The sequence below is a fragment of the Cariama cristata genome, unplaced genomic scaffold (assembly GCF_000690535.1).
Source record: "Cariama cristata isolate BGI_N322 unplaced genomic scaffold, ASM69053v1 scaffold9320, whole genome shotgun sequence".
NCBI lineage: Eukaryota > Metazoa > Chordata > Aves > Cariamiformes > Cariamidae > Cariama > Cariama cristata.
The window spans coordinates 42,382-57,201 of NW_009595220.1; the positions used below are offsets into that span (position 1 = coordinate 42,382).

Consider the following 14,820-nt stretch of genomic DNA (forward strand, 5'->3'; position numbering starts at 1 on the left):
TTTTTAAGTATTACATGTATTTATACCATAATTTGGAAGTCAGAGTTGGGCGAAGATTTAGGCATTAAAATGAAAACTAAGTAGCTTTATGAATTTGTCTAATTATGAAGTGGCATTTTGGATTTCATAAGCTTTCCTGTGTTTTCATTAAAATTGCTGGGGTTTCTTAATGTGAAACACCTAGCTTTTCAGAGGATGCAAAAATTCCATTATGAGGCATTTTCTAAATGTTATTTTTCACTGATGCAAAACTAAGAAGAAACATTAGCTAGGCATCATTACAATGTCAGCTAAATAATATTCTCAACAATGAGTACATAAATATTTAGTTTCCAAAACTGAAACATGTGGGTGAAAATTAAATGTAAATCTTAACAAAGTGCTTCATTACATTTCCTGGTTTAATTTGATTAACTGATCTTAAGTGAGTATAGTTTCTGAGGTATAAGCTCCTAGGCTGAGGCTTTAGAAGCTGAGTACCCTACGCTGAAATAATGTCCCTCAGAATAAAGCCTAAAATTTCGTTGTGGTTTGGCTGTATAATGGTAGCTATTCACAAGAGAGGCTCTGCTTCCTTATAGTATGCTAGATCAACCACAATCTGCAGAATAAACCACAAAAAAAACACAGGACCGTATGTGCATCAGTAAGCTTGTGACATGAGAACCAGCATTATTGCCCTGTTCCCAGGGCATTGTACAGTCAGAAGTCCTGCAGGTAAGAAAAATGTCAGGAAATCCTGCTCTGCAAATGATCTCTGCTAGTTATATTTTATATGGGAACTAACAGTTGGTTTGTTGGAGTAGCTAATCTCGTGGTTGGCAAGCTGTATTTATGTGGTATGCATTTATATCCCCACACTGCTGCTTCGATTGCGATCTCATGGTGGCTGTAAAGTGATCTTGACAGCTATGCCCGTTGTGTTCACAAGGCATCTAGAATGCTGAAGTGCCACCAAGCTGAAAAAGAGCCTAAGTAGTAATGCAACACGCTACCTACTCTTCCAATAATATTTTGTATGTCTGTCTTCTGTTAAAGATCTTGCTGACTTCAGCGGCCCTTAGGCGAGATCATACTATATCAGGATCTTGCACAAAATGTTTTACAGAAGAAAAAAAAAACACAAAAAAACCCCAAATGTTCAGCATCTCTCTATGATTAGTATACTGGCATTATTCAACTGATAATGTGGGGAGAATAATTACCTTAGAGGGAGGTTGCGTGACTTGCACTAATTTAGCCAGGGAATTCTGTAGCAAAGCCACAAGGAAAACATGCATTGTAGAAGTCTTCAGTGATGAGTATCTCATCCAGTCAGATAGCTCTCTGTCTTTGTTTTATTATTTCACATTGTTAACTATTTTTCCTAGCACTGTACTGACTTTAAAACATTTTAGCAAGTATTTTTCCTGATAAACTTGTTAGAATCTTCAGTGACTTCAGACTCATCTATCTCTGTCTCATCTATCTCTGCAATATTAAGTGAAGTTCTTGGATTAATAAAACAAATTTCTCATAAACGTCTCTTAGAATGAAGTTGTAGCAGTCTCCTAAATATGTCTTGTAAATGATGAAGGAAGTGAGCAGTTAGATTTTGAGCTATGTATAATGATGAGGTAGGTATAGACACTGCCATCAACTGTATTTCTTCTCAGGTTTGCTGGTAAATCTCTATCAATACTGACAGGACTCTCAATACTTCTGAACTGCTCTGAAAATCATTAGACCTAAGAACCAAGCCAAACTAAGCACGGCTGAACTGAACATGCCTTTATAAAAACTATTTGAATATTTCTTTCTGTCTGCCGCTGTGTATTTTTCTCATCTGCAACTAGGAACATAGATCCATAGTGCTTTTTTATGAAAGTATCTCTGTACTAGTTACCAATCTGTGCCATAGCCATTGTTTCTGTAGGCAGTTGATGTAGAACATGTACAATGAAATAAGCTGGGTAAGAACTGAGACCAGAACAGTTCAAAAAGCACTGGCATAATAAAGTTTTCAGAGACCTAAGTTACAAACGAGCTTCTTACAGCTTGCACATGTGTTGCAATGGATTTAAGTACCAGAACTTGATTAACTGAGTAACTAAGGCTATCTGTTGCAAAATTATTTGTTTCATATGTAACGGTACTGTTCAAGCATTAACAGGAACACAACAAATCTGACTGCCTTGGTCAGTGGCTATACTTGTTGCGATAATACATATACATAAAGGCTATACACCTTTCACCTTTCCAGGAAAAGTGAAAATTGTGACTGGAACAGGATTCCGCTAAGGACAGCACTGCATATTGCAGCATTTTCTCTAATGATGTACATGTTCTCCCATGAGAGCAGCTATTAGAGGTGAGCTATTAGAGCAGCTATTGGCGGATGAATGCTTGAAATTCACTCACCTGTCCCACGGGGCCAAGGGAGGCGGCAGGGTAAGAGGCAAACATGTTGAACAGCTCTTGTTCTCCTGGAGGCTGCATGGGCAGCAACCTGAGTTGACGTAAATGGTGTGTTAGCTAACTCTGTGCTACACAGACAATAGGAAAATGAGTTCCCTGTTCTATGAAATAACTTGCTGATAGCTAAGCCAGTTTAAAAAGGCGTTACTGCGAACAGCATGTTATATCCCAGTAACAGAAGAGAAAGGTTCCTATCTGTGAGTTTGTATATTTGGATTCCGTGGAATGTACACAAATCAATAATCCTAACACGTGGATCTGCACATTTTGCACAGCAAAGTCGGTGGGTTTTTTCCCATTTCCCTCCCCTCGTTGTTCCTATTACTGGGATAATACGTAGGTATATCCATGTTCCTTATTCTTTAAGGCATTGACACACTGTGGAAGGAATAGAGTTGAAAATAATGCAGAGAGTTGTATAATGAAGTTTGTGGAAGTCCATGGTACAAGTTCATCCAGAACACTCGGCAGACCCAATCTTATGTGCAAAACTGGAAGCAGTTAACTGAAGAGGACTATGAAGGACTGAGAAAGACTCCAATCTTGAAGAGAAATCAAAATGATCAAGATTGATTATATTTGAAAAGAGATGAAAAACAGAAACAACTATGAAATTGCATGAAGAACCTAGGCAATGAACTCCTGTTACCTATCTTGAAACAGAAAACCAGAGGATAGCCAGCTAAATGAGGATGAGAATTTTAATGAGAATTGTATCAGGATTTTCCTTCAAGGTAGTGTTTTTGACATCAAGAACTTACCAAGATTTGAAATACAGAATTAAATTGGATTGGATATTCATGCCTGTAGCAGTTGATAAGACATGGATTCCATATAAACTTCCATGCTTTACGTTACACTTGAAAGCAGGGAAGACTTTCCTAGAGGACTGTTTTTCATACATCCAGCTGTAGTGTCCTGTACTTTCCTCATGCGTATCTCTGATGCCATCTGCTTCTGTAGACAGCATGCTGCACTAGATAAACAGGCCAAAAGCAGGACAGACCTACTAGTTTTATTCTTTTTTTTTAAGATGGAAAAACTTACTCTTTTTCAAAGTGCAGGGTTTCAATAATAAAAATAAAATTCATGAAGCAGATCAAGAATATGAAGTGGAGTATATCTCATCTGCTTTCTACCAGTTCTTTGGATTTTATTCCTGAAGCTTATTCCAATTTGTTAATCTGTTTGGTTTAGTTTTCAAATGATAATGTGAAAGGTATATTTTCCTTCTAAAATCCAAGTAATCTAGTAAACCCAATTTTTCTTAATATAAGACTGCAATTTTGAGAGACACGGTATAAAACAATATTGTATGCTTCTCCTTTTCCAGTAGCATCAGTAAAAGTTAGGGTGTCTCAGTTCAACTTTGTAGAAAGCACACATAACCCAGTCCTAAAATATCCTTTGAACTATGGAAGATGCAGATCGGAAGCTTTGCTGTCCTACAAGATGAATGTTTAAGGGAAAACAACGGTTCATGAAATTCTTCTATACCTTTTCTGCTCCCAAGAAAAAACAGAACAGAACACAGTAATTGCATTACATGCGCACTTACAGGGACTTCCTTACAAAGTACTATGTGTCTATGGATCTAAAGAAAAGGGAAAATGTCCTGTGGAGGGGAATTTGGTGAAAACCTGCAAATGGTTGGCATCCCAACAATGAAACTGATGTGTAGCCAGCTGCATGTTCTCCATATGATTACAGCAGTACTGATCAAGAGGAAAGACTGTTAACGGTTTAGGCCCTGTCTCTGATCTTAAAATAATTGTAATCTTTGTATGCATTCAGTTCTAAGTGTTATTTTTCTCTAATTTTTACTTCTCCCAAGTTACAGTGAGTAGAGCTGTTATTAAGCTAATTGACTTGCAGCAAGGGAGAAATTATCTCCTTTTGCACTGAAAATAAGACAATTTATAGGAGCATCAGCAGAACCTACTGTATCTTAATGTGACCCTGAACAAGACGAGTAGTCAGGCTTTGGGACTGCAGAGGAAAATACAAAACCAAAGGTATTCAGGCTCAGATCTTCACTTTCTCTCTGTCTTGCTTTGCACAACCTCATATTTAATTGTACTGAGTGTGAGAAGCAGGAAAGGTGACAGCTGTGTTGAGAAGCGCACTGATGTGCAGGTACCTAAGCTCCCTGAGCTCTGATGTGTGGGGTTCATTGGGAGCACAGCCGGGCCTGTCCCGTGGGCTGATTCAATTTGGCAGGCTTGGCCCGCTTCATGGGTGAGTGAGAAAGGCAACAGTTTCCTCTCTTCCCTGTCCTTTCCTGCCCATTTTAGGAACTCTTGGGAACTCCCAACAGTCATTTGGGGAGTTGCCATGAATTGGGGCAGGGGAGGAAGTCAGTTTTGTCTAGCATTTTAGCTGACTGCAAAAGACAAGTATTCCTTGCCTTCCTATCGGTTCTTCAAAACCCACCTATAAAAGCCAGACCAGAGTCTGGTATTTTGTGGGTGGAATAGACAAAATATAAAAAATCCTAAATGAACAGGCAGCATGGAAGGGCTGCAGGACAGACAGGATTAGCTATCTCATTAGAGGCAACTCCATGTAACACCGTACAATAAATGCATCGAAATTGTGGGCAATAAGAAAACTTTACCCTTCCATGATTCTTCAAAATTCTCAAATGGAAAGCTTTGTACAAGTGGCTTACAGCTATTAGTGAAGCAAGTCTTCTGGACAGTACTGCCCATTGGGAAATTGAGTCACAAGGGTAATGAGCAATTTACAGAGAAAGGCAAAAAAGGTTTGTGCAACAGCTGAAAATAAACTCAGGTCTCCTGACTGTCAGATTAATAATTCAGAACTACGCCAAGTAGGTAATTTTGTTTGATCTTACAAATCTTCCCTGGCTCCGTTATATTTATAGTGGAGACACTGCTCTGTAAATCAAATTCAACTAGTTGCCTTGCTGTCTTTGCAAGTGGACAGCTCCATGGCAGCTGTGAAACCAGGAGGACAGGCTCAGAACAAAAATGGGAGTTGCAAGCTGGAATCTCTCTGTGGTGGAATTGAACACAGCTTTTCTGGTAGCATACAGGTCTAAAAGGAATATTTTTCAACTATTAAAAATACATATTCAAGCATAGGCTACAATCTAATTCATTATTCTATCACTTTGTTAGTCTAATGGAGCAAAACCAGCTGCTACTGAGTCTCTGAGTAGCTGAAACAAAACTGTTCCGAGTAACGTGGAGACAATATCAGAACTGCAAACAGAGTGTGCACAATGGCAAATTAATTGGAATATAGGCGTTGTGAGAGTTACGCATACTCTTGTGGCCTGTAAACATTTGTTCAGTGGCTAAAATATCAGCAATGTACTAAATTGGTAATGCGTCTGCTTCTAGTGCCTAGCAGAGATCATGTTATTAATTGTCAATCATAATTTGACTTAATTTTAAAGTGTTGTACTTAACTTCATTCAGTTGGGAGGCCTCAATGCTGCCTTTTAATGTTGTTGCACAGATTGGAGGGTGAGACAATGCCCGGGACAAAAGTTGCCTTGATGACTGATTTAATAGCATGAATTTATTCAAGTTGGATTGCCTGCAATGATTTATATGTGGTAAAAAAATGAAAGGTGTGTCCAGTCTGCAAGAAATGGTTATGCCCAATTTTTTCTTATACTAGCTCTTCTAGTTCCAGATTTAAAATGCCAAAAGAATAATAAATCTGTTTAACAACATCAGCGTCACTGTAAGTCTCAGTCCTCCCTCCGCTTCCCTGATGCTTCCCGAAGAGGGTACAGGTAACCTCTGAAAAGGGGGTCTTCTCTCTGCTCTTGGGTTACCTGACAGCTTAGTGCAGTGGTCCCCAAAATGGGGCACGTCCACCTCAGGGGGTGCGCAAGATAATCTGTTTGGGTGGGAGAAGAAAATACTGTAATTTCAGTCTCAGAAGTATAGAATTTATAAATAAATATACATACATTGGGCGTGCATGCTCAAAAAGTTTTTACTGCTAGGTGTGCACGATCAAAAAAGTTTGGAGACCTCTGGCTTAGTGAATTACTGTTCTACTGGCTTTTTTCTGTTCTAGAGGCTTTTGTGCTTAATGTGTTTCACTCTGCTGTAGCCATTCCCACTTCTTTTCTTTCCTGCATTGTTACTGTAACTGAAACCAAATCGAAAAGTCCTCCTGATGCAGTACACCACAAAGGAGGTATAAACAGAAAAGGAGTGTGAAGAAGAATAATAGTGAGGTGTGAGTGCAGCCTATTCATTTGCAAAATGTTTGTGTAAAATGGGGTTTGAATATAAAGCAAGGTACATTTTGCTTATCAGGATATATGGAAGGGAGTGGGAGTATTTGCAGGTTACCCAGCACAAAGATATCCACTCTGCTGTTTTACATCAGAGCAGCTAGTCTTGGTCATCATAAATCATTTCTGTCCTAATGTAGAGAAGCTTCATAATTCACCATTCCAGACCTTCACATGGAGCTTGGTAAGGAAAAAAAAAAAAAAGAGTCTTTCCCACTGTCCTTGAATGGTTCCTCTCATCCCTGTCTTTCCAAAAATTGAGACCCCTTGGCTCCAGGGGAAGGAAGGCAGGAACGTAAAGGCAGCTGTAAGAGGGGCTGCTCACGCTGGGGAACGAAGGGTAATGTCATTCCTTTGGGAGGCAGGCACCTCTGGTTTTGTCAGGAAAACAACAACAACTGTTACCAAGACTGTAGAAGCTTAGTTAGTAGTGTCCTGATTGTATAACTTTAATAGGTGCAGCATCCTAATAATGTTGATTCTTTAGTGATCGATATTTTTTAAAATATCCAACCTACTGAAATAAGATCCATTGCTAGGAACTGGGTAACTTGTTGAATTTTTTTTCATGTGGCGTAAGTTGTTTGTCAAGCATCTATTGTTTTCTCTGTTCTTGATACATAAATTAGATCATGCTGGTTCATCTTTTCCTGATACATGTGATTTAATAGCAGCAACTCAATCTCAGTCTCAACTCTAATTTGTTGACCTAGAAGCTATTGCCTCTAATTGGGAAATGTTGTTGTAGTAAGGAAATACGCAGCACAGAATGAGCATTCAAAAAGATAAAAGCTCTTTCTCCTGAGCGCTTGTCCTCATTTCCCTGCATCTCTGCAGTACTAGTCAGAATCCCAAATAAAATCAGGGCTTGGGAAGGAGAGCCAAACAGAAATAACCCTCTGCCTTTGCATTCCGGGGAAGGAGGAGTGCAGAAGTGCTGAGAGGAGCCGGTGATAGAGCCGTCTGTACGGCTCTGGGAGAAGGCAGCGTACGGGAAAGCGCCTTTGCTGCTCTGATCTGAAAATGTGTGGGAGCAAGAAAGGAGCTGCTGCCCAGAGGCCAGATTTAGTCCCAACCCATCATTTTAAAAATTGTCTGCATTCCATTTCAGACCCCTCTTGAAGGACATTAAATCCTGTGGAGAGTGTGCATTGAAGTGCAACCAAGATGATAGTTTGTTTATGAGGAACAGCTAAAAAGGGTGATCCTTCTTGCACTGAAATAAAGAAAATGCTGAGATGCCCTGAAAGAAATTATTTTAGAAGAGGGCTGGAAATAATAAAATCAAATAAGCTCTTTTTAACTGAAAGGAGGCTAAAATGCTTGTTAGAGGAAATATAAATCCATTCACAGCTGTTTCCCTTTTGTAGAAGGAATAAAGAAATACATGAAGCTCTATTTGTATTTTACAGCGTTTCCCAGAGGTGCAAGATTATTGAACAAATAGTGTTATTTACTAGACCTAGTCTTCTGAGATGCCCACAAAGGATTCCTTTTATATCTCCTGATCTGTAGTTTTAAGAGAATAAATCTTTAATAGTGTAGCGTGTTAACTATTAGTTGGCACAGAAAGAGTAATCATTCTCATTAGTTAGAAATTGTTTGAATGAAACAGAACATGGTAGGATAGAGCAAAACAAAGCATCGTAACTCAATATGGAAGGAAAAAAGTAATAATTCTGTTTTGTCTTGCTGTGAAGCTGCACACCTGCAATGGAAGGGTTTGGTGGGAAAGCAGGGAAGTGAGTAGCAACACACCGTCCCTTGCAGCGGGGCCAGCACCAAGGTGTAATCCCTCAAAATGGCACTTGGGTATCATTTTCTCCTTGTAGCCAGGGAAACCAGAGGATCACCTTATACATCTCTCCTGGTGCCGTGGCTGCATAGCTGTTGTCAACAGACTCTCAGGAATGCCCCTGGAGCAGGAGTGAGCGGCTGGCCGGTCGGCATCACGGGCTGCCAGCCACCTCTCCTAGGCATCCCTGGCCGGCGAAGGGACTCAGGAGCCTTCTCGGAGAAATGTGAATGCAGCCGTTGCAGCATCCCGCTCCTGTTGGCTGGCCAGGCTGCTAGCTTCGCCTGGAAAGACCTTTTGCAGCTGAAAGCAAGAGTAAGTAGTTCTCAGGTCCGATCGGGTGAATTACACCCTGGATCAGCAATATTTGATCCTTCTGTGAAGCACAGGATTGTAGTTCGTTGATTTTACACAGGTAGTGATTTTACTAGGAATTTGTTTGTACAGTATCAACAGGAGGGGAGAAACTTTTGTTCAGATTTTCCTGGAAGATAGTCTCAGCTGCGCTGTAGTATTTTTGATGCCATATAGAAGTAAAGGAGGCCTTTTCTACAATGTAAAGTTGTGTATTAGTGATCCATTTGGTTACACGAAGTATGGACTTCTTTACAAGATTTAGTCATTTATGTTTTAAACCAGTATTTGATCATCTTTCTTTTTGTTGTAAATAATTGACCAGAAAGTATTGACATTTTAAAAAAACTGTAAAATGGGAACTAAGGTCTCTGATATATTTTTCTCCTTCATTGACACAGTTTCATATGCTGGAAATTATTTATGATGATACGTCCGGTCAATTTTTCAGCCTCCACTCTGACATTCTTCAAATTACAGTGATATTCTCTTCAGGGAAAGAATAATACATGTTTTCCCTGAACTAGCAATCTTTTAAAGTTCTCTTGCTTTTTCTTCCGTGGCAGTGCTGTAGTTGTTGGCAGGTAAGGAGTTGCCAGGCGGTGAACTGACATAAATGTCAGAGGTCAACCCACATGTAGGAAAGAAAGAGGCTGTTAAGCAAACAAGTTAACCTTTTTTATGGAAACTCTCTGATCGTATCTTTGTTGAGAACAACGTAGTGGTATGGCTGGTCTGTTCCTGCTTTGGGAACAGAAATAAAAAAGGAAACTTGAAAAGGTTATACATTTGGCACAACGCTTATTATTGATTGCCTAAAGGGGAGGGTTTTGGTTGTTGGTTTGTTTTTTTTTTTCAATCTCAGTCCTATCTGAAAAGAAAGATTGTATCCTAATGACTTGGCAGTGTATGTCTTCTAATTTTACTTGACTCGGACAAACTGAAGCCCTCAGCTTACTTTATAGGCCAAGAGGTGTCAACAAATGACACATTTTCTGTGTCCATTCACTGCTAGTACTCTGTAGTGTTACAGTTAGGTGTTCAAAAATAGAAGTTCGATAACTTTAAACGTTTTATATCAAAGGAAGCCAGTGTTTAAATACTCTGAAGCAAAAGAATGCAGCTATAGATTCCGGTTTTTCATTCTTTTCTTTTTGCTTTTTTAAATTGAAGGCTGGAATTCCTTTACAAAAGATTTAACTTCAGTTCCTGAACTGATTTCAGAATTATGGCCATCATAAGCCTTTTTCTTTTTAAAGTGGCTTAAATTGAGTTTTACTTTAAATAGAAATTGCCCATTCATGGCATTTGCAGATTTATTTATTTACAAAGTCATGTTTCTAATTTTTTAATGGAAATTAATCCAGATAATTTGTCTTGGGGAGAGTTCTCGTATTTTAAAAAAAAACTTGGAAAAAAAAATCACTGCTAGAGCGGCAAGGGTTTGCAGATTTTAATGTAAGAACAAATTATTTGCTCAGTGAAAAATTACTTTGAAAATGGATCGTTTTGCAAAACAGAGGTTTCAGTCTTCAGCCCTTCCTCAGTCCCTGAGAGACCGTCCTTGCAGTCTGTGTATTCCTGCTCCGCTCATCAGCACGCTTTACGTGCATCCAAAGATGCCCGTCCTGCGAGAAGCCTTCACGGCAAGCATTGCGTCCCTGGGGGGTCTGAGAGTGCGGCTGGAGCGAGGGGTGCAGTGGGGAGCATTTATCTGAGCAGCAATTTCACAGTAGGCTGTTGGGAGAGCAAAGTACAAACAGCCTTACAACTGATGGGATATTGAGGATATTGAGCTTTTTTTTTTTTAGGAGTATTTATGCACAATTATTTGAAATTACTCAATCAGGTTTCAGATATTTGTTTGTTTGTTTCTGCGTACGATTCGACACTCTGCCCAGTGCTTGCAGAATAGCTTTGTAGAAGAGATGAGCTACTTTTCCTATAAAACTCAGCAACAAGCTTTAAATCAAAGCAATAGAGATCAGCTGTCTTCTTGGTCTCTGACTTCTTTACTCTTCCATGAAAACAGAATTCACATTTTTACTATTGCATTTGTATTCTACTTGATGTAAAACTGTGGGTATTGTTTTTGCTGTATTCGCCATTAAGTAAATTTACATACAGATTATGGAAATATTGTACAACCCCAGGGCAGGATTGCATATCCTAGTTCACACAGAGCTCATGGTACCTATTCCACAGTTTTCTTCATTGGTTGCATTGAGCTGGCTTGCGGAGGAGGATGCGATTCAATGAAGAGCAAGGATAGTAAGATCTACGTGAATGTGATCCAAGTCGTGCAGCTGTAGAGAGGAGCAGAATGCACAGTGGGTGTGTATTGTCTGTGGTTCCACCGCCATCTAGTGATACAAACAGCCAACGTCTGCTTTCTTGCTTTTGTTTTCTAAAGATTAGCATCTTCATGACACATTTGTCTAATTATGGAAACGACCGCCTGGGGTTATACACCTTTGTGAATCTGGCCAACTTTGTTCATACCTGGACAAACCTGAAACTGCAAACTCTTCCTCCGATTCAGCTGGCTCACAAGTATTTTGAACTGTTCCCTGAGCAAAAGGACCCTCTCTGGCAGGTAGGCAGGCTTGCTGATGGAGATCAGCAAAAAATCGTCTTGATGGTGGGTTTTGTGAAGTTCTTTGTTTCCGTTTCTTGTAGAGAAAAACAGTCATATTTTTAGATTTACTAGTTGGCTCCGTGAAACAGCTTACTGAAGCTTCAGTGCGCATGATTGTTTTCCCTGTCGCTTAAATCCCCATAGAAAGGTTGGGAAATTAATACGTATTAAGATGTGTAATTAAAATTATCTTTAATTCATTTCATTTGTCACTTTACTTGCTTTTAGAAATGTGGGAAGTGCAGGAAAAGCATGTTGTGTTATTTCCTTTCTCCTTTTGGAACTAACAGGAATGAAGCATTTGACAGAGAGATGTATACGTGTATTTTAGCAATTGGCCATTAAAGAAATGAACTTTTCTCCAAGTGTGTGAGGAGAAGAGGGCATCTAAAACGAGAAAAGAGCATTAAGACCATCGCTACCTTAATGCTAAAACTGAGTAACCAAGCAGAAATAGATTAGATAGATTCCAAAGTTATTCACAAAAGGCTGAGAACTGCCCAAGCAAGACGTTTACCAGCACTTAACAGAACGAAATTATCAACTCTGCTGCTTGATTATCCCACACTCGTAAGTGAGCAAATTGAAAATACCAGGAATGTGAAGACCTGCTAAGGCTGAAGCCTGCACTGACCTTGCGGCTGACGCATCTTCAGCCCAGCACCCAGCACTAAGAGCACAGTCCCTAAAGAGACACCACTGCACCAAGCCCTGAACGCTGTCCTGTTCAGCGTCATGTTCACACACTCGGGGACGGTTCAACCAATTCAGTGGAATGCCTGAGTGCTGTAGGTACACCTCTCCCTACAGTGATAATACATGTCCCCGATATCATCCTGTTGAGGTGACTTCGTAGAAATATTCTAAGGAGCAAACTTTACTAAATCAAACATATTAAAGATGTATTTAAGCTTACTTACTCAAATGTTTTCTAGCATTGGATACTGAATTGCCAACATAGAATCTGAGTATGAGATTGCAAATTTGGACTTAAATATACATCTTGAAATTCATGCTGTTATTGAATAAAACATTGAACTAGGGGAAAAAATGTCAAGAATTTTGCATAATGTTAGGAGAGAATAAATTTTAAAAGTGGAGATTAGCCTGTAGCCAAATGACTTGAAAAATTAGAATTACTTATAAGACATTTGTATGTAACAGCGACTAATACATACGGAATGTGGTGTCTTTTGTCTGATATGTATGTGAATCTGAATATAGTTACATTTTTTTAAGCCTAGAAGATTGATAATTCCCTTCATCTCAGTGCAGTACTGCCAAACAACAGTGTCAAAAACTGTTTGCAAGTAGCATTTCTAAAATAAATTTAAACTGCTTCAATTGTAAAGCAGCAAATGAAAAAAGAAGATTGAATATTACATACTGATTTGAATCGGAGGATCAGAACATGTATCTGTGAATGGAAAGCCTTTAAATTATAATTAATTTACTCTCAGCTTAAAAACTACAGCATGTATAGGTTGTTACAGTAGAGCAAAAGAAAAAATCAGTAATTAGATAACTAATTAGCAATTTCAGGTCTTCCTAACTTGTACGTAATTGATAAATTGATTTTGAATTATTCCCACATGTTAAGTATGTGGGATCGAATCTGTCTGTCATAATTCCGCGGAACATACTGACATTTCATAGGAGAAACGATCTTGTCCCAGGGTCTGATGGATAGCTGAGGCAACTATATATGTGTAGAATGAAAACCACATTTCTTCAACATACTTATTTAAAAAAAAAAACAACACTTACAAAATACAGTTTCTGGCCTGGTTACATTGAAAATACCTTTCTGAATCACTGATATAGTTCTTTGATACATAACATGGTTTTCTGTCTTAAGGGAAAATGATATTTTCTGGTAAGAATATTTGTACGTTGGTGAAAAATCAGTAATTTATATAAGCATAATTTGAGAAGCTTATCAGGTGTGATTACCAATGAAATTCTTAGTTGTTCATCTCCATTTTAGAATCCGTGTGATGACAAACGGCACAGAGATATCTGGTCTAAAGAAAAAACCTGTGATCGATTACCGAAATTCTTGGTTGTAGGACCCCAGAAAACTGGTGAGATTTTATTGTATTTCAACACGATAGGCTATGTTTCAGTTCGGAGAATTACACCAAGTAATCACTGTCTGCTCAGGCTGCTGTGTAGAGATCCTGATCATCTAGTAGCATTTTTTTATTTTGAGATATCATCCAAATATAGTTTAATAATGTAACAGATAGTACACATATTGAAAACGCAGGGTTCAGGTGTGTGTTGGATTTTTTTGGCTTTATGTCAAAATGCGTAACACTTTGATAAAGAGATCAACAAGATAGACAAGATCTTGTCAAAGCAGGAGGAGGAAAGGACAGCCATTTTTCAAATGCTGTAGATTCTTAACTGCAAGTTCTTGTCTGTCCTGCAAGTGTCTTGTTTATAGAAACTTGTTATTTCATGGCATTTATTTCGAGTCAAGAAGTTTCTAATGGACAGTTTAAATTCCAAGGTTGCAGCAGTTTATGAATTAACTTAATGGTTAATTTTCTTCTCTGTAATCAGAAAATTGCATATGTGCTTCCTTTCATCTTCACCAATCTCCAATAGCTACTGAGCTAGATTTTAAAATTATTTTTGTGACAGTCTCATAAAAACCAGTAATTATTTTTAAAACACAGTTATTGAAAGCGTGAAAAACAGATTTCAGCATTGACACTCCAGTTTCTGTGTTAACTATTTACAGTTCTTTAAATGTCTTCAATTTAAAAGCACGGAAAGCACAGATTCTTAGGTGACATAAATCAGCATCCGCTCACTGAAATTAAATGGAATAAAGCTGGTTTAGTCCATCTGCGAGTAGGACCCCCCCAAAAATGTGCGTGTGTATTTCTTTTTTTTAATCGTGGACTTCTATCCTATTTGCAGGTACCACAGCCTTGTATTTGTTCCTGATCATGCATCCTTCCATCATTAGTAACTCCCCCAGCCCAAAAACCTTTGAGGAGGTACAGTTCTTTAATAGAAATAACTACCACAGGGGGATTGATTGGTAAGATGGGTTATTAGTATAAATATAAAAGTTTATATATTGTGAACAATACAAAAATGACATTACTGTTGGTAATGGTAACTGTTTATATAGAGAGTGAGATAAAAAATTACCTTCAGTGTCCTTCTAAAATGATAAATAAATGCAAGTGAATAACAATCTTACCACAGAATATCATAAATGCACTAACTTTTGTGAGGTTTTCTTGTAAATATCTGTATATTAATATATGCAAAACA

The 14,820-nt window shown here is 38.5% G+C and overlaps 1 protein-coding gene across 1 annotated transcript in view; it reads left to right on the plus strand.

The window, feature by feature from the left end:
• LOC104162480 (bifunctional heparan sulfate N-deacetylase/N-sulfotransferase 3) overlaps positions 1 to 14,585 on the plus strand; it is a 49,342-nt gene extending 34,757 nt beyond the window's left edge. Inside the window, exons 6-8 of the mRNA XM_009701216.1 lie at positions 11,302 to 11,484; positions 13,514 to 13,610; positions 14,458 to 14,585. Coding sequence (XP_009699518.1) covers positions 11,302 to 11,484; positions 13,514 to 13,610; positions 14,458 to 14,585 — 408 coding nt within the window. The remainder of the gene's footprint in view (positions 1 to 11,301; positions 11,485 to 13,513; positions 13,611 to 14,457) is intronic.
• Positions 14,586 to 14,820: the final 235 nt, after the last annotated feature.